At 41.8% G+C, this 25201-nt stretch overlaps 1 protein-coding gene across 4 annotated transcripts in view; it reads right to left on the minus strand.

Moving 5' to 3' along the window:
- Positions 1-25201, minus strand: part of CHD2 (chromodomain helicase DNA binding protein 2) — a 1035232-nt gene that overhangs the window by 396161 nt on the left and 613870 nt on the right. For all 4 annotated transcript variants that reach the window (XM_053717628.1, XM_053717629.1, XM_053717630.1 and 1 more), the window contains 2 exons: positions 12684-12832; positions 12443-12539 (listed from right to left, as the gene is read on the minus strand). In XM_053717628.1, coding sequence (XP_053573603.1) covers positions 12443-12539; positions 12684-12832 — 246 coding nt within the window. The remainder of the gene's footprint in view (positions 1-12442; positions 12540-12683; positions 12833-25201) is intronic.

Here is a 25201-nt window from a genome sequence, read left to right on the forward strand (position 1 = left end):
GATGATACTCTTCAGCCAAAAAGAAAGAGAGGTAGCCGTAGCTTTCTGGCCCCTACGCTTTCCAGAAAAAACAATAAATAAAGAGGATGATTGACAAAATTCTTTAGTCGCCTGTAAGTAAAACTTCAGGGCACGGACCACGTCCAAGTTATGCAGCAAACACTCCTTCTTAGAAGAAGGATTAGGACACAATGAAGGTACAACAATTTCCTGATTAATATTCTTATTAGAAACAACCTTAGGAAGAAACCCAGGTTTAGTACGTAAAACCACCTTATCAGAATGGAAAATAAGATAAGGAGAGTCACATTGCAACGCTGAAAGCTCAGAAACTCTATGAGCAGAAGAAATAGCAACCAAAAATAAAACCTTCCAAGATAACAACTTAAATATCTATGGAATGCATGGGTTCAAACGGAACCCCTTGAAGAACATTAAGAACAAAATTCAAACTCCAGGGTGGAGCAATTGGTCTAAACACAGGCTCGATTCTAGTCAGAGTCTGACAAAAAGACTGAACATCTGGAACATCTGCCAAACGCTTGTGTAGTAAAATCAACAAAGCAGACATTTGTCCCTTTAAGGAACTTGCTGACAACCCTTTATCCAATCCTTCTTGCAGAAAAGATAAAATCCTGGGAATCCTAACTCTACTCCATGAGTAGCCCTTGGATTCGCACAAATAAAGATATTTACGCCATATCATATGGTAGATCTTTCTAGTGACAGGCTTACGTGCCTGAATCAAAGTATCAATGACCGAATCAGAGAACCCCCACTTAGATAAAATCAAGCGTTCAATCTCCAAGCAGTCAGCTGCAGAGAAATTAAATTTGGATGACGGAAGGGTCCCTGAATGAGAAGGTCCTGCCTCAATGGAAGCTTCCACGGTGGCAGAGAGGACATGTCCACCAGATCGGCATACCAAGTCCTGCGAGACCACGCAGGCGCGGTTAGAATTACCGAAGCCCTCTCCTGTTTGATCCGTGCAATCACCCGGGGAAGGAGAGCAAATGGTGGAAACACAAGCTAGGTTGAACGACCAAGGCACTGCCAAGGCATCTATCAGTTCGGCCTGAGGATCCCTTGACCTGGATCCGTATCTCGGGAGCTTGGCATTCTGACGAGATGCCATCAGATCCAATTCCAGTCTGCCCCATCTGATGATCAGAGTGGCAAAGACCTCTGGATGAAGTTCCCACTCCCCCGGATGAAACGTCTGTCTGCTTAAAAAGTCTGCTTCCCAGTTGTCCACTCCTGGGATGTAGATTGCTGACAGATAACAAGAGTGAGTTTCCGCCCACCAAATTATCTTGGACACTTCTGTCATCGCTAAGGAACTCCTTGTTCCTCCCTGATGATTGATGTAAGCCACAGTCGTGTGATTTTGTCCGATTGAAAGCGGATGAATTTGGCTGAAGCCAACTGAGGCCACGCCTGAAGCGCATTGAATATTGCTCTCAATTCCAGAATATTGATTGGAAGACGAGACTCCTGCTGAGTCCACACACCCTGAGCCTTCAGGGAATTCCAGACTGCACCCCAGCCTAGTAGACTGGCATCCGTTGTCACTATCACCCATGAGGGTCTGCAGAAGCACGTCCCTTGGGACAGATGATCCGGCGACAACCACCAAAGAAGAGAGTCTCTTGTCTCCTGATCCAGATCTATCTGAGGAGACAAATTTGCATAATCTTCATTCCACTGCCTGAGCATGCTCAGTTGTAGTGGTCTGAGATGAAAACGAGCAAACTGAATGATGTCCATTGCAGCCACCATCAATCCAATTACTTCCATGCACTGGGCCACTGATGGCCGAGGATTGGACAGAAGAGCTTGGCATGTATTCAGAATCTTTAACTTTCTGACCTCCGTCAAGAAAATTTTCATAGATACGGAATCTATTAGAGTTCCCAAGAAGGGAACCCTTGTCTGTGGAATTAATGAACTCTTTTCTAGATTCACCTTCCACCCGTGAGTCCTCAGAAAGGACAGAACCATGTCTGTATGAGACTTTTTCAGATGGTAAGACGACGCCTGGATCAGAATATCGTCCAGATAAGGCGCCACTGCAATGCCCCGCTTCCTGAGAACCTCCAGAAGTGACCCTAGAACCTTTGTGAAGAGCCTGGGTGCTGTGGCCAACCCGAAGGGAAGAGCCACAATCTGAAAATGTTTGTCCAGAAAGGCAAACCTTAGGAACTGGTGATGATCCTTGTGGATAGGAATATGAAGATATGCATCCTTCAAGTCCACGGCAGTGATATATTGACCCTCCTGGATCAATGGAAGAATTGTTTGAATACTCTCCATCTTGAAGGATGGGACTCTGAGAAACTTGTTTAGACTTTTTAGATCTAAAATAGGACGAAACGTGCCCTCTTTTTTGGGGACCACAAAGAGATTTGAGTAAAACCCTTGCCCCTGTTCCAGTATTGGAATGGGACAAATTACTCCCATAGTAGAGAGGTCTTTTACACAATGTAAGAACGCCTCTCTTTTTATCCGGTCTACAGATAATTTCGAAAAAAGAAACCTCCCCCTTGGGAAATATTTTTTTAATTCCAGTTGATACCTTTGGGACACAATTTCCAGTGTCCAAGGATCCTGAACATCTCTTACCCAAGCCTGGGCAAAGAGAGAAAGTCTGCCCCCTACTAGATCCGGTCCCAGATCGGTGGCCGCCCCTTCATGCCGTCTTGGTGGTAGCAGCAGGCTTTTTGGGTTGTTTACCCTTGTTCCAAGCCTGGTTGGGTCTCCAGACAAACTTGGCCTGAGCAAAATTCCCTTCCTGTTTGGTGGAAGAAGAGGAAGAAGAGGGGACTTCGAAAGGAACGAAAATTATTTTGTTTCCCCCTCAGTTTAGCAGATCTATCTTGAGGAAGGAGATGACCCTTACCTCCCGTAATGTCAGAAATAATTTCTTTCAAGTCAGGCCCGAATTGGGTTTTTCCTTTGAAAGGAATAGCCAAAAACTTTGACTTAGATGACACATCAGCAGACCAAGACTTTAACCATAACTCTCTACGCGCCAAAATGGCAAATCCGGCATTCTTAGCCGCCAATTTGGCAATCTGAAAGGCGGCATCTGTAATAAAAGAATTAGCCAGCTTAAGAGTCTTAATTCTACCTAAAATATCCTCTAAATGAGTTTGTCTTAAGAGACTCTTCTAATGCATCAAACCAGAAGGCCGCCGCAGTGGTAACTGGTACAATGCAGGCCATCGGTTGTAAAAGGAAACCCTGATGAGTAAACAGTTTCTTTAGCAGACCCTCCAATTTCTTATCCATAGGGTCTTTGAAAGCACAACTGTCCTTAATAGGAATAGTTGTACGCTTAGCTAGGGGAGATATAGCTCCCTCCATCTTAGGGACTGTTTGCCAAGAGTCCCGAACAGTGTCAGATATGATATATATCTTCTTAAAATTAGGAGAAGGTGAGTACAGGATACCCGGTCTGTCCCATTCTCTCAATAATCTGTGAAATTCTCTTAGGAACTGGGAAAACATCAGTGTAAGCAGGTACCTCTAAGTACTTGTCCATTTTACACAATTTCTCTGGTGGTACCACAATAGAGTCACAATCATCCAGAGTCGCTAAAACCTCCCGAAGTAACAGGTGGAGGTGTTCAAGCTTAAATCTAAAGGATATGACGTCCGAGTCCGTCTGAGGCAACAAACTTCCCGAATCGGAATGTTCCCCCTCAGACAGAAGTTCCCTGACCCCCAAATCAGATCCCTGTGAGGGTACATCGGAAATTGCTAATAAAGCATCAGAGGACTCTGTAACACTGGTAACTTAGATAATACCTCTGTAAGGGTAGTTGACATAACTGCAGCCATATCCTGCAGAGTAAATGAATTAGACGCGGTTGAAGAACCCGGCGTCGCTTGGGTGGGCGTTAAAGGTTGTGACACTTGGGGAGAATTTGGCGGCATATCTACTCAGACTGAGAATCATCCTTAGACACACTTTCTTTACATAAAATCTGCTTTTTACATTGTAAGGTCCTCTCAGTACACGAGGGACAAAAAGAGGGGGTTCCACAATGGCATCTAAACACATAGAACAAGTAGTTTCCTCAAGTTCAGACATGTTAAACAGACTAGCCATAGCATAATAGTCATTCTTTACTTAAAATATTGAGCTCTGAATTCAATAATATAGACAAAAAAGTTAAAACAAAAAAGTGTACTGCGCCTTTAAATAATAAAAGCGCAACAATTTTACTGCTATCTTCAAAACAGCATTTATGGCAATAAAATTGTTTTAATGTGCCCAAAATATACTAACAGTATTGCACCAGCTTGCTTAGATGTATAAAAAGCAATATAAATCGATTTAACCGTTATAATAAAAAAACTTTTTATTTATTCAGGGCCCTGCACCTCGCTCTGCTGTGGCGCCTACCTGCCCCCGGAATACACTGCTGCTGCTTGAGAAGCTTTTAATACCCTTCGAATGGCAAAACAACTTAGGCCCCACTAGAGCCCAGGACCTTGCTGTCTATGCGACCCAGAAGATACAGCGCGCGAAAATAGGCCCGCCCCCCCATGGGCATAACATTAGCCGTTACAGAGACCCGCATGGGTTGCAAAGAAAAAAATCAAACATGTCGATTTTAATAAAATATAAAGCCATGTGCCCCTCTTACACAAACATGTCATACCAATATCAAGTCTAACTGCCTAATAAACAACTGTACTCCCTTAGGTCAGATAAATGAATGACCGTTCTTAGCCAGCAACCGCATCTCCCAGATTTTAGCCCATTAATTCTCAAAAGTGATATTAGACACATTTAGCAGTCAATATAAAGGGAATTCCAGGTACACCATTACCATACATGTAGTGCATACTGATTTACCCCTCCCCAGACAGGGAATAATGTCAGCCTGCTCTGATGCATAGTCTCCCCAGAAACAAATGACTGAACATACCTCAATGCTGCTGGTAGCATGACACGGTTCTCCACACTGAAGATGTTTCTTTACACTACCTTCAACTACTCTGTGGGAACCAGCATGGATCTTAGATAACATTTGCTAAGATCATCAACATCAGGGCAGAAAAATAAGATGTCTCCACTCCTCTTAGGAAGTTATAGACTGACTATTTCTCCCTGAGGAAAATAGTACTCACTGGCACCATTTTAAAATAAACTTCTTGATTGAAGAATCTAAAACTAACACCTCACTTTACCTCTTCCTATCACTAACACAGGCAAAGAGAATGACTGGAGGTGGAGGGAAATGAGGAGCTATATATACAGCTCTGCTGTGGTGCTCTTTGCCACAAGGATGAAATCCGTGGACTCGTCATATCTTGGAAAATAAATTAATTTATCAGGTAAGTTCTTACATAAAACATAATTTATGTAAGAACTTACCTGATAAATTCATTTCTTTCATATTGGCAAGAGTCCATGAGCTAGTGACATATGGGATATACAATCTTACCAGGAGGGGCAAAGTTTCCCAAACCTCAAAACGCCTATAAATACACCCCTCACCACACCCACAATTCAGTTTAACGAATAGCCAAGCAGTGGGGGTGATAAAGAAAGGAGTAGAAAGCATCAACAAAGGAAATTTGGAAATAATTGTGCTTTATACTAAAAATCATAAACACCATAAAAACGGTGGGCCTCATGGACTCTTGCCAATATGAAAGAAATGAATTTATCAGGTAAGTTCTTACATAAATTATGTTTTCTTTCATGTAATTGGCAAGAGTCCATGAGCTAGTGACATATGGGATATCAATACCCAAGATGTGGAGTCTTCCACTCAAGAGTCACTAGAGAGGGAGGGAATAAAAATAAAAACCGCTATATTTCCCTGAAAAAATTAATCCACAACCCAAAAAAATAAGTTTATTTTCATTTTTGAAAGAAAAAAAAAAAACAAAAAGCAGAAAAATCAAACTGAAATAGCTGCCTGAAGAACTTTTCTACCAAAAACTGCTTCCGAAGAAGCAAATACATCAAAACGGTAGAATTTAGTAAATGTATGCAAAGAGGACCAAGTTGCCGCTTTGCAAATCTGATCAACTGACGCTTCATTCTTAAAAGCCCACGAAGTGGAGACTGATCTAGTAGAATGAGCTGTAATTCTCTGAGGCGGGGCCTGACCCGACTCCAAATAAGCTTGATGAATCAAGTTTCAACCAAGAAGCCTTCCGACCTTTCCTAGGACCAGAAAATAAAACAAATAGACTGAAAGTCTTCCTGAAATCTTTAGTAGCTTCCACATAATAACATTTCAAAGCTCTTACCACATCCAAAGAATGTAAGGATCTCTCCAAAGAATTCTTAGGATTAGGACACAAGGAAGGGACTACAATTTCTCTACTAATGTTGTTAGAATTCACAACCTTAGGTAAAAATTGAAAAGAAGTCCGCAAAACTACCTTATCCTGATGAAAAATCAGAAAAGGAGACTCACAAGAAAGAGCAGATAGCTCAGAAACTCTTCTAGCAGAAGAGATAGCCAAAAGGAACAACACTTTCTAAGAAAGTAGTTTAATGTCCAAAGAATGCATAGGCTCAAATGGAGGAGCCTGTAAAGCCTTCAGAACCAAATTAAGACTCCAAGGAGGAGAAATTGATTTAATCACAGGCTTAATACGAACTAAAGCCTGTACAAAACAGTGAATATCAGGAAGTATAGCAATCTTTCTGTGAAATAAAACAGAAAGAGCAGAGATTTGTCCTTTCAAGGAACTTGCAGACAAACCCTTATCCAAACCATCATGAAGGAACTGTAAAATTCTAGGAATTTTAAAAGAATGCCAGGAGAATTTATGAGAAGAGCACCATGAAATGTAAGTCTTCCAAACTCTATAATAAATCTTCCTAGAGACAGATTTACGAGCTTGTAACATAGTATCAATCACTGAGTCAGAGAAACCTCTATGACTAAGCGTTCAATTTCCATACCTTCGAATTTAATGATTTGAGATCCTGATGGAAAAACGGACCTTGATATAGTAGGTCCGGCCGTAACGGAAGTGGCCAAGGCGGGCAACTGGACATCCGAACCAGATCCGCATACCAAAACCTGTGTGGCCATGCTGGAGCCACCAGCAACACAAAAGACTGTTCCATGATGATCACTCTTGGAAGGAGAACTAGAGGCGGGAAGATGTAAGCAGGTTGATAACACCAAGGAAGTGTCAGCGCATCCACTGCTTCCGCCTGAACATCCCTGGACCTGGACAGGTATCTGGGAAGTTTCTTGTTTAGATGAGAGGCCATGAGATCCATCTCTGGAAGACCCCACATCTGAACAATCTGAGAAAACACATCTGGATGGAGAGACCACTCCCCTGGATGTAAAGTCTGGTGGCTGAGATAATCCGCCTCCCAATTGTCTACGCCTGGGATATGCACCGCAGAGATTAGACAGGAGCTGGATTCCACCCAGGCAAGTATCCGAGATACTTCTTTCATAGCTTGGGTACTGTGAGTCCCACCCTGATGATTGGCATAAGCCACAGTTGTGATATTGTCTGTCTGAAAACAAATGAACGGTTCTCTCTTTAGCAGAGGCCAGAACCGAAGAGCCCTGAGAATTGCACGGAGTTCAAAAATATTTATTGGTAATCTCGCCTCTTGAGATTTCCAAACCCCTTGTGCTGTCAGAGATCCCCAAACCGCTCCCCAACCTGAAAGACTTGCATCTGTTGTGATCACAGTCCAGGTTGGGCGAACAAAAAAAGCCCCTAGAACCAAACGATGGCGATTTATCCACCATGACTGAGAGTGTCGTACATTGGGATTCAAGGATATTAATTGTGATATCTTTGTATAATCCCTGCACCATTGATTCAGCATACAAAGCTGTAGAGGTCTCATGTGAAAACGAGCAAAGGGGATCGTATCCGATGCTGCAGTCATGAGACCTAAAACTTCCATGCACATAGCCACTGAAGAAAATGACTGAGACTGAAGGAGCCGGCATGCTGCGACCAATTTTAAATGTCTCTTGTCTGTTAGATTCAGTGTCCATGACTCTGTCTCTATCTGGAAGCCTAAAAAGGTGACCCTTGTCTGAGGAATCAAGAAACTTTTTGGTAAATTGATCCTCTAACCATGTTTCCGAAGAAACAACACTAGTTGATTCGTGTGAGATTCTGCAGTATGTAAAGACTGAGCTAGTACCAAGATATCGTCCAAATAAGGAAACACAGCAATACCCTGTTCTCTGATTACAGATAGTAGGGCACCCAGAACCTTTGAAAAGATTCTTGGAGCTGTTGCTAGGCCAAATGGAAGAGCAACAAATTGGTAATGCTCGTCTAGAAAAGAGAATCTCAGAAACAAAGTGTTCTGGATGAATCGGAATATGAAGGTATGCATCCTGCAAGTCTATTGTGGACATATAATGTCCTCGCTGAACAAAAGGCAAAATAGTCCTTATAGTCACCATCTTGAAAGTTGGTACTCTTAACGATACAAAATTTTTAGATCCAGAACTGGTCTGAATACATTTTCTTTCTTTGGTACAATGAATAGGTTTGAATAAACCCCCAAACCTTGTTCCTGAGGAGGAACTGGCATGATTACCCCTGAAGACTCCAGATCTGAAACACACTTCAGAAAAGCCTGAGCTTTTACTGGATTTACAGGGATGCGTGAGAGAAAAAAATCTTCTCACAGGAGGTCTTACTTTGAATCCTATTCAATACCCTTGAGAGACAATGCTCTGAATCCAATGATTTTGGACAGATTTTATCCAAAAATCCTTGAAAAACCTTAATCTGCCCCCTACCAGCTGAGCTGGCATGAGGGCTGCACCTTCATGCGGATTTAGGCGCTGACTTTGGTTTCCTAAATGGCTTGGATTTATTCCAATTTGAGGAAGGCTTCCAATTAGAAGCAGATTCCTTGGGGGAAGGATTGAGTTTTTGCTTTTTATTCTGACGAAAGGAACGAAAACGGTTAGAAGCCTTAGATTTACCCTCAGGTTTTTTATCCTGAGGCAAAAAAACTCCTTTTCCCCCAGTGATAGTTGAAATAATAGAATCCAACTGAGAACCAAATAAATTATTACCTTGGAAATAAAGAGATAGTAATCTAGATTTAGATGTCATATCAGCATTCCAAGATTTAAGCAACAAAGCTCTTCTAGCTAAAACAGCTAAAGACATGGATCTAACATCAATTTTGATATATCAAAAATGGCATCACAAATAAAATGATTAGCATGTTGCAGTAAGCGAACAACGCTAGATAAGTCCAATTCGTGTTGCGCCAAATTTTCCAACCAGAAAGTTGATGCAGCCGCAACATCAGCCAAAGAAATAGCAGGTCTGAGAAGATGACCTGAATATAAATAGGCCTTTCATAGATAAGATTCAAGCTTCCTATCTAAAGGATCCTTAAAGGAAGTGCTATCTTCCATAGGAATAGTGGTACGTTTAGCAAGAGTAGAAATAGCCCCATCAACTTTGGGGATTTTTCCCCAAAACTCTATAGATTTTGCTGGTAAAGGATACAATTTTTTAAACCTTGAAGAAGGAATAAAAGAAGTACCTGGCTTATTCCATTCCCTAGAAAGCATATCAGAAATAGCCTCAGGAATGGGAAAAACCCCTGGGGAAACCACAGGAGGTTTAAAAACAGCATTTAAACATTTATTAGACTGAACGTCAATAGGACTGGTTACCTCAATATCCAAAGTAATTAACACTTCTTTTAATAAAGAATGCATATACTCTATTTTAAATAAATAAGTAGATTTGTCAGTGTCAATGTCTGAGGAAGGATCTTCTGTTTCAGATAGATCCTCATCAGAAGAGGATGAATTATTATGTTGTTGGTCATTTGAAATTTCATCAGCTAAATGAGACGTTTTAAAAGACCTTTTACGTTTATTAGAAGGTGGAAATGCAGACAAAGCCTTCATAATAGAATCAGAAACAAATTCTTTAAAATTTACAGGTATATCATACACATTAGAAGTTGAAGGAACTGCAACTGGCAATGTACTATTACTGATGGAAACACTATCTGTATGTAAAAGTTTATCATGACAACTATTACAAACGACATTCGGTGGAATAATTTCTACAACTTTACAACAAATGCACTTAGCTTTTGTAGAACCAATGTCAGGCAGCAATGTTCCAGCAGAAACTTCTGAGGCAGGATCAGATTGGGACATCTTGCACAATGTAAGATAAAAAACAACATATAAAGCAAAATTATCTATTTCCTTATATGACAGTTTCAGGAATGGGAAAAAATGCAATAGCATAGGCCTCTGAAAGCAAAAAGCAAGAGGCAAACAAACAAGGGGTATAGAAATAATGAAACAAATTTGGCGCCAAGTATGACGCACAACGTAGCGTAAAGTCTTTTTTGGCGCCAAAAATGACTGGAAATGACACACTTGCGTCACTAATGACGCCGCCGTGTGAAAGGTCTCGGCGTCATGTATGACGCCGGAAATTACGAAGTTGCGTCATAAACGTACTTTTTCACGCTAAAAAAAATTTCGCGCCAAGAATGACGCAATAAAGTTTAGCATTTGACGCACCCGCGGGCCTAATCCCTGCAATTACAAGAAGTAGTCAATTGAAAAAAGACTAAACCCCAGGTAAGAAATAAATTTCTTAAAAATGTTTACATTCCCAAATATGAAACTGACAGTCTGCAGAAGGAAATACATGAACCTGACTCATGGCAAATATAAGTACAATACATATATTTAGAACTTTATAAAAATGCATAAAGTGCCAAACCATTGGAGTGCAGTAGTTGCGTTACATGTACTAAAGGACTTAGAGGTTTAACGCAATGCGCACACACCAACACTTGGCATCACTTGATAATATCACATAACCCAAGATGGCGATACCCACTATTTCCTATGGAGGTAACAAAGGAGGAGAGTTTTAGTCCTGTCTCAACTTCAGACAGTACAAAGTAGGAGAGGTCAGGGTTAAGTGCTCATTACATAGTGATAAGCGTGGGGAGTGGTCAATTCTGTCCACCCTCCTTGGGAGCAGATTCTCATGGCTGATTATTATACATGAAGAGCCAAGATAAAAAGGTTATAGTGTAATGAATAGACCCCATTCACACGTGACTCAATAAATGATTTGTTTACAAAAAAGCACTCAATTAAAGGGACATGAAACCCAAAATTTTTCTTTCATGATTTAGAAAGAGCATACAATTATAAACAACTTTCTAATTTACTTCTATTATTTAATTTGCTTAATTCTCTTGATATTCTTTGCTGAAAAGCATATCTAGATATGCTTAGTAGCTGCTGATTGGTAGCTGCACATAGATGCCTCCTGTGATTGGTTTACCGTGTGCATTGCTATTTCTTCATTACAGTATATCTAAAGAATGAAGCAAATTAGGTAATAGAAGTAAATTGGAATGTTGTTTAAAATTGTATTCTCTACCTTAATCATGAAAGAAAATGTTTGGGTATAGTGTCCCTTTAACTGGAGTTGCATGGTTATCCCTATAGACATAATGCCTATTGGCTGATATGCTAAACGTTAGGAGCTTTATTGGTGTTCTGGGACATTGAAGAATGTAGTACATGAAGGGCAACATGTCCATAAAAGGAAGTGCTTCTGTATTAAGTGTGAAAAGTACAGTCCCAGAACCCCTCATTTGACAAAGCACTGTTGCCGTGCACAAATACAGAACAAAAGACAAGTCAAAACAGTTCACAATAAAGGAGGTACTTTGGAACACACTTGCAACATGGAAATAAGAGAGTTGACAGTTATGTCTATTACAAAGAGTAATATTATAATCAAATCTGTGTTGTAGAAGAAGAAATGAGCAACGTGACCTGACAATGCAGATTCACATGGAAACTTCCAAATAATTGAAGGAAGAGAAGCAGATAGGAGAATTTGGGTGCTCCAGCTAAATCTTTTTCAAAGTGTATGCTTGTTTGCTATTAAGCTATCCGTAATAAACAAGTTTTTTTATTTTATCACTGTAAATGTTGGGGGAAAAATGTTTAAACTTGATTAAAATATGGTGTTCAGATTAATCTAATCAATTACTTTGATAAATCAGTATTGGGAAACCTTAAAGCGATGGTAGATTTACCACTGCTACAAATAAAGGGGACCTTCAGTCATGAAGTATAAACTACTTCATGCTGAAAGTTCCTTTATTTGCCTGCAGCATATGCCACACTGAGAGCCTCAGGCCGCCTAAGGCAGAATGCTATTTTAATGAGGTGATGTTAGCCAATAGCATGCTAGCCATACACGGCTATTGGCTAAGAGGTGCAAATGTCACCTCATTGAAAAAATAGTGTTCTGCTGTGGGAGGCCTGAGGCGCTCAGCGTGTCATACTTCATTACTCAAAGTCCCCATTATTTGTAGCACTAGTGAATCCTAGTGTTTAAAAAATGCTAGGATTTACCATCACTTTAAGCACTTAAAGCTTCTTACCTGTGGCTCCGATTCTTCGCCTTCAGGCTCCTTGAAAAGATCTACGGCACCAAACTTCAGAATAGCAGCCAATTCCTCTTTGTTGAAAGGATTGGAACTAGAAATAAAATACTATGTCAATGGCTGGAAATTAGATAAACCCAGGTATGTATGATATTTATCTTAAACCTGGTGCATTTCAAGTCTTCAACTAAAGATCGTCATTTTACACTACAGAACACTAAGACACCATAATTCTCACTTTGAGTTTCCAGAGTTGTTGTCCAAGACAGTTCGCCCAGTAGTATCCATGCGCTGTATTACAAGATGGTCCAGAACCATCTTCTTTTTGGCTCTTTCTATGATGTCTTCTTCTACTGTGCCTTTGGTAACAAGGCGATAAATATTCACCTGAAAAATAAAAGTTTTTTTTTGCTTTAGAAATGGACATTGAGATCTAATGAGAAGTGATGTACTCAAAGCCGTTTAGAAAATAAACAACAAAGTATTACATAAGGCACCGATAAAACCTTCCAAAATGCACCACTTGTTTGCATTTATGTGCTAATAATAAAAAAAAAAAAAAAAAAAAATCTTATTTCCAAAATGGTGATGATGTCTAAAATTTGACACAAAGTAAAAATACTATTACAACTAGCTGTTATGGTTTATAAAAGGTCAATCACACTCACTTCCTAACATGTTAACTAGTTGCCCATTGGCTTTAAAGGGACAGTAAACACCAATTAATTATAAGACATTTCTATTGTGTTGCTGTAGAATAGCATATCCGCCAATTATAAACGTTTTTTTTTTTTTTAAATAAAATTAACATCCTTTGTAGTGCAAACCTTTATCAATAGCAAAACTCCAACCACCATTTGCCTTATTTATAGGACCCAATCTAGGCTTTAGACTGCAGATAGCCAGGCTAACCATGTTCATAATGTTAGTATAAAGTACATTGCTTTGCAGTTGTTTTCAGCTAAAGCCAGTTAGGGAAATATTTATAGCAGGGTTATCCTTGAGAAGTCAGCAGGGTCCTGAGAATTACAAATCCCACAATTTTTAGAGTTAAATTACATAAAAAGGGGGCATAAATAATAATGCATGTATAATTGATGTATATTGTAAAGCTGTTTAATTACACATAACTAAATATTTTATAAATGAACCTCAAGCGGTTTATTGTCCCTTTAAAAAAAAAAAAAAAAACAGTTCATGCTTACCTGATTCATTCATCTCTTTCATGGTGGCGTGAGTCCACAAGCCATCACATGTGGGACTCAACTCCTGACCACTAGGAGGCTGCAAAAATTACCCAACATACCAATACCTTTTAATCTCTCCAACTTCCCTCTATACCTCAGTCTTATGTATAGCCAAGAAAGGAGAGTAACAGAAAAGAGGAAAGGACAAAGCAGGGTAAAATGAGGTGTAAACTAGAAATATCACCAACTAAAAAGAAAAAGAGTTGTGTGGACTTTCACCACCACCAAAGAAATTAATTTACAAGGTAAGCATACATTTTCTCTTTCATAAGGTAGCAAGTAGTCCATGAGCCATCACATGTGGAATCTAATACCCAAGGTGTTTAGTCCACGAAAAAAAAACCATGAAGGGCGGGACAAAAAGTTAAAGGGACATTAAACCCAAAATATTTATTTTATTTTTCAGAGAGAAAATACAATTTTAAAAAAGTTTCCAATTTACTTCTATTATCAAATTTGCTTCCTTCTCATGATATTCTTTGTTAAAGAGATGCCTAGGTAGGTAACATGCACGTGGCTGAAGCACTACATGACAGGAAATAGTGCTGCCATCTAGTGCTCCTGCTAATGTATAACATTGTTGCAAAACTGCTGCCATATAGGGTTGCAGGCACATGCACACTTCTGAGCTTACATCCTTGCTTTTCAACAAAGGATAACTAGAAAACTAAGAACATTTGATAATAGAAGCAAATTGGAAAGTTGTTTAAAATTGGGTGCTCTAATTCATGAAAGAAACATTGTGGGTTTTATGGCCCTTTAAGGCAGACACCTTATTAACCCTGGCACTGCAGCCTGAATAACTTTCCTTCCAAAGTCTCAGAAGAAGAAAAACATCATAACTGATAAAAAATTAGTAAAAGTGCGTAAGGAAAACCAAGTTGCTGCCTTACAGATTTGTTCCACAGAAGCTGATCTAGTTAAGTGAGCTGTAATTTGTTTTGGAGGAGGGTTCCCGGCCTCCAAGTAAGCTCTAAAGAAAGTGCAGGGCAAATAGCCCGGAGCGTAGCTAAGGGTTAAGGCCTGGAGGAGTGAGTGCTGCTGTGTGTGTGTATTAGTTACAATGTTGCATTGTCTTGGGAGGGGTTTACTAACCTTATAAGAAGGATGTACAGGGATTCTACTTCCTCTTTGTTCCTGTGGACTCCCAGAAGATTTTTCAGCTTAGCAGTTTGCAGCATTTTCCAATGGAAGGCGAATCTGGAGAATGGGAAGAAATGGAGTTAGAGGACGTGGAGTGGGTCGCACCATCCCCATCTGGAACTGTCACGGTGGGTCTGGGCTATGGGTCTGGGCTGTGTCTGCCTGTTTCTCCCTTGGGGGGGGGTAGCCCATTGTTGTTCTCTTCTCCTGCACGGGAGAATTTAGAGGGGGATGGTGGCCCCGGTACAGCTTATCAGTCGGGTGAGTCAGAATGTAGGCCCTCAGGGGAGATTCGTCCTGAGGGGCGAGTAGGAGCGCTCGGCGGTTCGGTTTTAGGGCCCAGGGGAGCTCCGGGTTCGGCTCCGGGGGTCCCGGTTCTATAGCCGGGGGTTCCGGTGTCGGACTTAGGCAGGGGCCTGTAGTGGCAAGGCCCAGCGAGGCCTTAGGAGGTGCGGGCACCTCGGGGGAGAGTGTCGTTGGCGCGGGTAGTGGGAGCAGTGCGGCCTCACCTGCGGCAGTGGTCCTCTCTGGGGAATCGGTGGCGGCGGCGGTGGCTCTCCTCCAGTCCTTGGCGTCGGTCCTTGCGGGTGCGTCGTCGGGTCCGGCGGTACTTCAGGCCCCGGCTTCGGCCTACGGTGATGTACAGGCCTCTGGTTCCTCGTCCCTCGTGGCATCTAAAATGGCCGCTGCGTCGACTTCCGGCAGCGTTGCGCGCTCCCGCGTCACTTCCAGTGATGTCATTTCCGCTCGCGGCAGTCGCAATCTGGACAGCGAGCAGAGCGGATCGTTCCCCCCGGGCTCCGAAGGTAAGAAGGGAGCACCTCGGGGGGACACACCCGCTCTTGGGGGCAAGAACGAAGGGGCCCAGGAGGCCGGGGGGGCGCATGGTGGGCCGGACAGAGGGGCAGAGATGCTGAATCATGGGGCAACTGTGAGTGTGGCAGCGGGGCAGCAGGGACCCCCGGAGGGCACTCCGGGGGCGTCGCAGCAGGGTGTGCGCACAAGAGCCGCAGCTGGACCCAGTAATAAGGGGGGGGATGCCGACAGGGCACCCTCCTCGCGCTCGCGGCCTACGTTAGGAGGGGGCAAAGCTAAGGCGGCCCCCGCACGCGCCGCGGCCCAAAGTAAAGGAAAGGCCCCCGCGGCTAAGACCGCGAATAAGGGGGCCATCCTGGCACACAGCTCAAGGGCCGAGGCCGCAATAGCGGAGCCCCAGGCGCAAGGCCTGCAGGGTATAATGACGCCCAGCAGGACTTCACCAGCACGATCTGAACAAATAGCCACAAGGGGGGCTGTCAAAAGGGGGCATGCTAGACAGGCTAGGGGATCGAAGTCTCAGGGTCGGAGTAGGACCATGAGATTTCAAGAGGATTCGACTAGCGGGTTGGCCACCAGTACGGATGATGATGTGAGTGTGGCATGCGGTGTGAGTGACAGTGACCGGGAGGGTTATCTAGAATTTGAGGAAAGGGGGGATAGGGAAGAGATGGCTGGCCCTTCCCGAGGTACTCCCCTCTTGGCTTCTATTTTGCAGGTACCCAGGACTTCCTCATCCAGCAGGGATATGGCGACTCAGAGTTCAGGAGCTCTCGTGCCTAGAGGAGTCAGCAGTGCTTCTGGACAAGGCCAAGCAACATCGGGCGCTTCCTCTGGTGAGATGCAACTTTGTTTACCTAGGGGGCGGTGTAATTCTTCCAGCTCTAGTGGGTCAGGGTCAGGATCTGAGATAGATGGGTCCCTGGGCTTGCACACGAAAGGGCATAGGAGGATGTATAGAATGTTGAGGAAGATGAGTAAGGGCAATCACAGGGATGGCAATGCCAGTAGTGGGGCACAGTCATCTCAACTCTTAGGGGTTGCTGGGGGGTCACCACAGGCGGTGAACAGAAAGGCAGCGGTACACAGGGATACTTATTCGTGCCAGGTACACAGTTTGCATGCACACCTTAAATCTAAAACTGTGAAACGTATCCAGGACGGTAAGTATGTAAATATGTTTGAGCTGTCTGCAGAGGCTTTTAAGTTTAAGGAGATGGCGGAGGATGGTACGGGCCCTAAGAAATTTAGGCGGCCTGATACCCTTGAGGAGTGGCATCGGTGTTTCCGGGTCTACGTCACTTGCTACTTGGAGAGGTTTCCCGATCAGGGGACTGCCCTCTTTAAGTACGTTGACACCATCGACGCAATACACAGAAAGTTTGCCGATGGTGCTTGGAGGGAGTATGATATGCTATACCGGAAAAAGAAAGTGGGCAACCCACTGCTTGATTTTGGTACGATGGATTTGCACCTCTGGGCGCATCTTGATGCGGAAAGGAGGGCGCAAGGGGGCGCCATAGCGGCATCGCCCGGGGGTAGGCAGACTTTGCGCTTTCGACAGCGACAAGGGGGTGTATGCTGGCGATATCAGGACAAGGCGTGCGAGCGGGGCACATTGTGCACGTTCAAGCACGTCTGCAAGTTCTGCAGCGGGCAGCACCCCGGTGCTGATTGCTCCAAAAAGCGAGACACCCAAACTGATCGGTTTGGGGGCAAAGGAGGCGCTGGCGCTAAGGGCGGATTCACCACTTAGAGTCCAGGTCATTTGTAAGTGGCTGCGTAGGTACCCAGATAGGGCGGCTGCTCAGCTTCTGGACAGCGGGTTGCGTGAGGGCTTTGTGATCCCGGTAGTTGGCCGGGTAGGGGGAGCACGTGACAGGAAAAACCTGAAATCGGCTTCCCATTACCCTGAGGCAGTCAGGGAGAAACTGGGCAAAGAAGTGGCCTTGGGTAGGGTTGCAGGCCCTTTTAGGGACCTGCCACTACCAGATTTAGTTGTCTCCCCGCTAGGGGTGGTCCCCAAGAAGGAGACAGGTAAGTTCAGGCTCATACAACACCTCTCTTATCCGAAAGGGCGGTCGGTAAACGACGCTATTCCGGAGGAATTGAGCTCGGTCCGTTACCAGTCGTTTGACGATGCGCTGGCTCTGGTTAAAGAACGGGGCCCGGGAGCATTAAATGGCGAAATTAGACGTTGAATCCGCGTTTAAGCTACTCCCGATTCACCCATCATCCTTTGGGCTGATGGGGTGTTGGTTTGAAGGGGGTTATTATGTCGACCGTTGTCTGCCCATGGGCTGTTCGATATCCTGCGCGTACTTTGAAGCATTCAGCACTTTCCTGCACTGGGCGGTGGTCTCAGTGGCTGGGAGTGATAGAGTTGCGCACTACTTGGATGACTTTCTCCTGGTAGGGGCGGCCAACTCGCAAGAATGTGCCTCGTTAATGAAAGTCATGAGATTCATGATGGCCAGGTTTGGGGTTCCTCTGGCAGAGGATAAGACGGAGGGGCCGTGCACGTGCTTGACGTTCCTTGGCATCGAGATCGATTCAGTGGCGGGTGAATGTAGGCTGCCTAAGGAGAAGGTCGCCAAGATGTTGGCGGCTGTACGGGCCATGGTTGCAACGCAGACATGTTCACTGCGGGTATTTAACTAGAAAAAGAAAAGACGACGGCACTACTGGTGCTGTGTTCCTGATAATATTGGTGTCTCATATGTATTGACTGTATTAGTGGAGACAATCTATGTATATTAAGGAACTTAGGTGCTGTACACTAGGAGAAAACAACCAGAATAAACCAATTGCTAGGCGCAATTGAAAGGAATGTACTTACATAGCACTCAACAGCACATATTCCGAACTAGCAAGGTACCATAGGTGAAAAAGCCCGTGAAAGGCAGATTTAAAACTTAACTTTTATTTACTTCATATAAAAAACAAAATAGTTAAAAATATCAGCTGGCGATTTCGAGGGAGTGAAAGGAATATATATATTCCTCCCTTGTCCCAATGTGTTTAATATTAATGCCCCTGTATGGTCTCCTGGGGTAATGCCCTTAATACAAAGGGGAAAGTAGTACAAATGTACCTCTGGATTAAATAGGTTAAGATCAGGGTCAGAGTTGTTATGAGAATACCCCTGCTATCACTCTCTGTCTGAGTCAGGGGATCTCCACAGTGAAGTTGTACCTTCCAGATTAAATTATAAGGTACAGTTGTCTATAGGAGATGTGAGCTGGCCACAAATAAGGTAATGTAGGATTTGCTAAAGAATACCCGGATAGGAAGGGTACTCCTATTGTTTGTTAGTCAGTGTTTGCTAGTGGGATTCAGCGCCTAATATCTTCTAGTTTATCTGGTATACAAGTATTGTTAGACTTATTATTAAGGTGGTACTAGGAATACCGTTATCAACGTTACCTATTTGTCTCAGTCTCTTCAATTTATAGGACACTTATAGTAATATTTACCACTGCAAGGTGGATAAGGCTGATGTGACTAGGCCTGAGTTATAACAGGATATTCCTGGCTAGTCAAAGTTTCCCTTGTAGATGGGAGACAATCTTAATAGCCTCCTCTATAAATGTTCCTTATATAAAAGGATAGATCCCCTGCAAAATTACACAAGCTGGGTCCCCGAAGTTATTTTATTTTGATGTTACCTATTGTGGTATAATAGTGTAGAGGAATGCTTGGTGTAACATAGGGTGGAGTTGGACTTTGGAGACACTAGTACATTAACAGTATACCAATCTCTGTTGGTTTATTATCATTCAGTAGCGGTATGAATGCCGGAGGAACTGTTTATTTCTGGATACCGCTATTCCAATATCACCAGTATTGCCCTTGTTCGAATCTGATTAATTGTATATACTGGGTTAGTTAAGGACGATGAAAACGAAACCCAGATTGCTTAATGCATAGACTCTCTCAGCTATGTTGTTTAAACAAATATCTAGCACTATAAGGTCATGCCGTAATTTATGCTAATGCTATAGTAAAATTGACTGTGTTATTAGTACTGTGATTCGCATAACAGTATAGCTGGGGAGAGAAATTTCTCTTAAATAATTATCATTTGATACTTATAAATCACTCCCCAAACTTCTGCTTTAGCAGTTACACACTATTTGCGGCTGATAGTGCAGGTATCCGGTATATGTAAGAGGGAACTATTCACCCCTCTTCTTAGAATAGACTTTACACTGAAAGCGTATCAATATGCAAATAAATAAAGTCCGGTTCCTGCTGGTAAACAGGTAGCGGTTACAGATCCTGGCTATGAGCTAAAATTAAATTCTCTCTCCGGTAATTCTATTGTTCGTACTACCGCTAAACATTAGTAGTTGTGGGCTACTAAGGTAAGGTAACTTCTAGGTATTTCTTTAGCGTAAAGATATTTCAATCAGGCACTCTCACAAACATACAGGTTTAAATTAAATTCTAATAATCCATTCGTTCAACAAGTCACACCGCTGTTTAGTTTAAAAAGGGAGAAATAGTCTCCTGTAGCCCTGACATGTTTCGCCTAAACGGCTTTGTCAAAGGTGGGGCGCCCGCCGTTCATGGGGCTTTTTATTGGCCAGTCATAGAGAGGCTTGTCCCTCTTCTGCTGATCCGATTGGTTCCTCCCTACTGGTACTCGATAGGTTACTAGGGAGGTGTGTGCTTTCGTCATATTCAGGTTTCAACCCTCTTAATGACGACTTTGCCTTGTATTATCATTGCACTTATTGCAAGACTGGATAGATATATATATATATATATATATATATATATATATGTATGTATATATATCTCTGTGGGTCAGACTAGGATATACTAATAGATCTTTGGCTGCATGGGAAGAGGTTGAATCCTTGATTTAAAGCTGTAGCGTAATCTAATATACTTATTTAATATACTTATATATGTATTTTGTACTAGTGATTAGAATGACTGGAAAGGGAAAATTATATTAAGAGATTAATTTACAGGACAAAAAAGAGAGTAAACATTGTATCAGATGTAATTATTGTAACGTATAAGTAATTGTCGATAGAACCAGGTTCTAGGTTTTTTATATCATGAATCTGTACCGGCGCCTTTAGTATAATAATTAGATGGGCTAAGCTGTTCACTACCCCGATTGGTTGGTCCTTTCTAGAGTAAGCTTATCTAAATATTGTGAATATATAACAATCACAACTCTAAAGCTCTTGTCTGCTTGGTATTAACAGGCTAAGAGACTAAGCTTAGTCTCTTAGCCTGTTAATACCAAGCAGACAACAGCTTTAGAGTATTTGTATTTCCCTGGAGCAGCGTTGTATCCAAGTCTGGCAGCTAGCCCTGAACATTGATTCCGCGATCCGAAAAGCAGCTGTCACATCTGAAGGGAGTCAGCCGAACGGCTCAAAAGTTTCGGTCCGCTTGATATTGCACTGATTGTGCAAACTCGTTTGTGAGTATAAAATCCTCAGCTAACTGTTGTTTGTCCGACATTGGTCGGGGTAATCTGCATCAAGGGTGTCTTGTCTTCTTACCTTACACAGGGGCGTGACCATTGCTAGGAGCGGACCAGGAGAGAGAGAGAGTCAGCCGAGCGGCTCTGAAACTTCGACTTGTTTAGTATTGCACTAGAGGTGCAAATACCCTTGTGAGTACCTAGTTTTCACCACAGTGGAATATCTTGCATTGTGTTAGGTTTATCTGCACCAGAGCGCCTCTTTGTCTTTTCAGGACGAGGGTCATTCTGATGATTCTTGAATCTGTAAACATTTAGGTTAAAGGGACACTGAACCCAAATTTTTTTCTTTTGTGATTCAGATAGAGCATACAATTTTAAGCAACTTTCTAATTTACTCCTATTATCAAATGTTCTTTATTCTCTTGGTATCCTTATTCGAAATGTAAGAATGTAAGATTAGATGCCCATTTTTGGTGAACAACCTAGGTTGTCCTTGCTGATTGGTGGATAAATTCATCCACCAATCAAAAGCTGCGGTCCAGAGTTCTGAACCAAGAAAAAAGCTTAGATGCCTTCTTTTTCATATAAAGATAGCAAGAGAACGAAGAAAAATTGATAATAGAAGTAAATTAGAAAGTTGCTTAAAATGGCAAGCTCTATCTGAATCACAAAATAAATTTTTTGGGTTCAGTGTCCCTTTAAGTAAACTCATATCCATAACCATGGACTTTACATTTTTTTAAGAACTGCATCCGTTTCCCCATGACTGTTGATGGTACCAGGCATCAGAACAATAAAGAAAATATACTTATGTTCATGTGGCTTATCCCAAGACCAAATAAATAACAGGTTATTAATTAATTTAAGGTTATGAATTAGATGTCTAAAATTAAAAAATGTAACTAAGGGTTAAAGGGACATTCCATTCACTCCATCAACACTAGAGGGGTCTATTTAGGGGTTATTTCATTAAATTAAGTACTGCTGCAAAGATTATTTTATTTTTATTTTTTAACTAAGCACAAAATAAAACATTTTTCCTCTCTTCAAAGAGGCCTGTCAGGGTCATCTGTTCATTTGTAAACAGGCAATATGATTGCTGCCTGCTTATTACCATTCACAATGTACATAGGCTCCTTACACAGTTGGAGAATTCCTCCTGATAGAAAGGGGAAAAAAACACAACAAAAAAAAACAGAATTTATACTTATCGATAAATTTCTTTATTTTGGGATGAGGAGAGTTCATAAGTGTTCATAACATGTGGTATATATTTACTGCCATAAGGAGGAGGTCAATAACCTTCACAAGAGCTTTAATCCCTCCCACCTCCTCCCCTAACTGATTTTATGTATAGCCGAGCAGAGGAGAGAGATAGATAAGGTAGGAAAGACGAAAAGCAGGGTTAAGAGGTGCAATTAAAAAAGAACCATCACCCATCTAGAATTAATGCGGGCGGGTCCTATGGACTCTTCTCATCCCGAAATAAATAAATGTATCAATAAGTATAAATTCTGTTTTCTTTCGCAAGATGAGGAGAGTCCATAAGTGTCTACAACGTGGGATACAATACCCAAGCTGAGTGTCCATGTTAAGGACAAGTAGGTCAAAGTGATGGCAGTTCCCATATGTCCAACACTGCTGCCTGAAGAACTTTTCTGCCATAGGCAACTTTGAAAGAAGAAAAAGAAAAAAAATTAGAAAAAGATATGAAGAGAAGACCAAGTTTGTTGCCTTGCAAATCTGTTCCAAGAAGTCTACATTTTTGAAGTCGTAGATGCAGATCCAGTAGAAAGAGCAGTAACTCTTTTTGGAGCCAGTTTTCCCACAGCCAAGTAAGCCTTACAAATAGTTTGTTTTAGCCAGGAAAAAATATTGTTTGTACCTCCCCTTAGATTTCTTGTCCTGAGGAAGAAAAGCCCCCTTTTCCCCCCAGAGTCCGTTTTTATAATAGAATCCAATTCTGATCCAAAAAACATCTACCCTTCAAAAGGGACTGATAATAGCCTATTCTTAGAAACCATGTCAGCTGACCAACTGCAGGTCTAAACTGAAGAGCCGATTGGGAGAATAATTTCGTAAGCAAGGACTCATTTGCGATCCATTGGATCACTAAACTAACTATCCTCCAAAGGAATAGTAGTGAGTCTAACTAAGGTGGAAATAGCTCCTTTAAACTTAGAAACTACTTTCCAGGCTGGTGAATACTTTTCTGAAAGTGGATACATTTTTTTTTAACCGGTTTTAAGGTGAAAAAGGAATGCGTACAGTTTACTTATAGCCGAGCAGAGAAATAGATAAGGTAGGAAAGACAAAAAAGCAGGGTTAAGGGGTGCAAATAAGAACTATCACCCATCTAGTATAAATGCGAGTGGGTCCTATGAACACTTCTCATCCCAAAAGAAATAATTGTATCAATAAGTATAAATTCTGTTTTCTTTCACAAGATGAGGAGAGTCCATAAGTGTCTATAGCATGGAATACAATATCCAAGCTCAGTGTCCATGTTAAGGACAAGTAGGTCAAAGTGATGGCAGTTCCCATATGCCCATAGGCAACTTTGAAAGAAGCATAAATATCAAAAAGAAAGAAAATTAGAAAAAGGTATGAATAGAAAACCAAGTTGCTGCCTTGCAAATCTGTTCCAAGGAGTCGACATTTTTGAAAGCCCAAGTAGTAGATACAGATCCAGTAGAAAGCAGTTACTCTTTTTGGAGGCAGTTTTTCCGAAACTAAGTAAGCCTTACAAATAGTTTGTTTTAGCCAGGAAAAATTTGTTTGTACATCCCCTTAGATTTCTTGTCCTGATGAAGAAAAGCCCCCTTTTCCTCCAGAGTCAGTTTTTATAATAGAATCCAATTCTGATCCAAACAACATCTACCCTTCAAAAGGGACTAATAATAGCTTATTCTTAGAAACCATGTCAGCTGACCAAGATTTAAGCCATAAAGCTCTCCTTAAGAAAACAGCAATTGACATTTTTTACATCAATTTTGTCTGCATCATAAATTAGCCATTTTAAGAACTTCAATGCAGTTGGTAATATCCTCAGAAGAGTGATCAGAAACCACCTGAGAAAAAGAATCACACCAGAAAGACCAAAGCAGCCACAAATGCACAATTGCAACTGCAGGTCTAAGCTAAAGAGCCGATTGGGAGAATAATTTCCTAAGCAAGGACTCATTTGCGATCCATTGGATCGCTAAACTAACTATCCTCCAAAGGAATAGTAGTGCATCTAGCTAAGGTGGAAATAGCTCCTTCAAACGTATAAACTACTTCCCAGGCTGTTAAATACTTCTCTGAAAGTGGATAAAAAAATGTTTAACCTGTTTTAAGGTGCAAAAGGAATGCCTAGTTTCTTCCATTATTTGGCTACATAGTCTGTAACAAAGTCTGGTGCTTCAAAAGCTTTAGGTTTGGTATCATCTGAATTCGGTTTTCATAGTAGCAAGCTATTTAAAACTTCCTGGAGTAGGAAGCGGATATGGTCCACTTTAAATCTAAAGTAGAATCAGCCTTAGGCGAAGGATTAAGGTCCTCAGAGGAGACTTCACCCTCAGACAGAGACTAAGCCAAGTCAGTGTTTTGTAAGCTTAGTTGTAACGGAGGCTGGGGGATATGACCCTGCGTATTACAGGTAGTGTAAGGGAAATCTGATTTTTGCGTATGCTTCCTTGTTTTGGGCATAGCTGCTAAAATCTCTGTCATAGTCTTTTGAAGACTGGGTTTAAACTCTGGATAAAAGTTATTAGAATCCCCCTGGTCCACAAAAACAGACATGGGCACTAATTGTCTACCAGGTGTCATACTGACAGGATTATGGCTTGCAAATTGGAGATGTGAGACACAATTAGCACATAACTGGTTAATTTGGTCCACTGAAACAGTTTTGCATAATAAACAAGGAAAATTTTTGGGCTGCAGTATGTTCCCTAGGAGTCCCTTCTAATTGGTCCGTCAAATTAAGTGGGGGTACTGGCATGTCTGCAAAATAATAAGCAAAACTGCAGGTAATTGTAAATAAAGATATAATCCAAAACTTTATATTATCAGTGTATTTGCACAATATACAACAGCCTATTAAAAAAACACCAC

Source organism: Bombina bombina, chromosome 6 (assembly GCF_027579735.1).
Source record: "Bombina bombina isolate aBomBom1 chromosome 6, aBomBom1.pri, whole genome shotgun sequence".
In the NCBI taxonomy this organism is placed as follows: domain Eukaryota; kingdom Metazoa; phylum Chordata; class Amphibia; order Anura; family Bombinatoridae; genus Bombina; species Bombina bombina.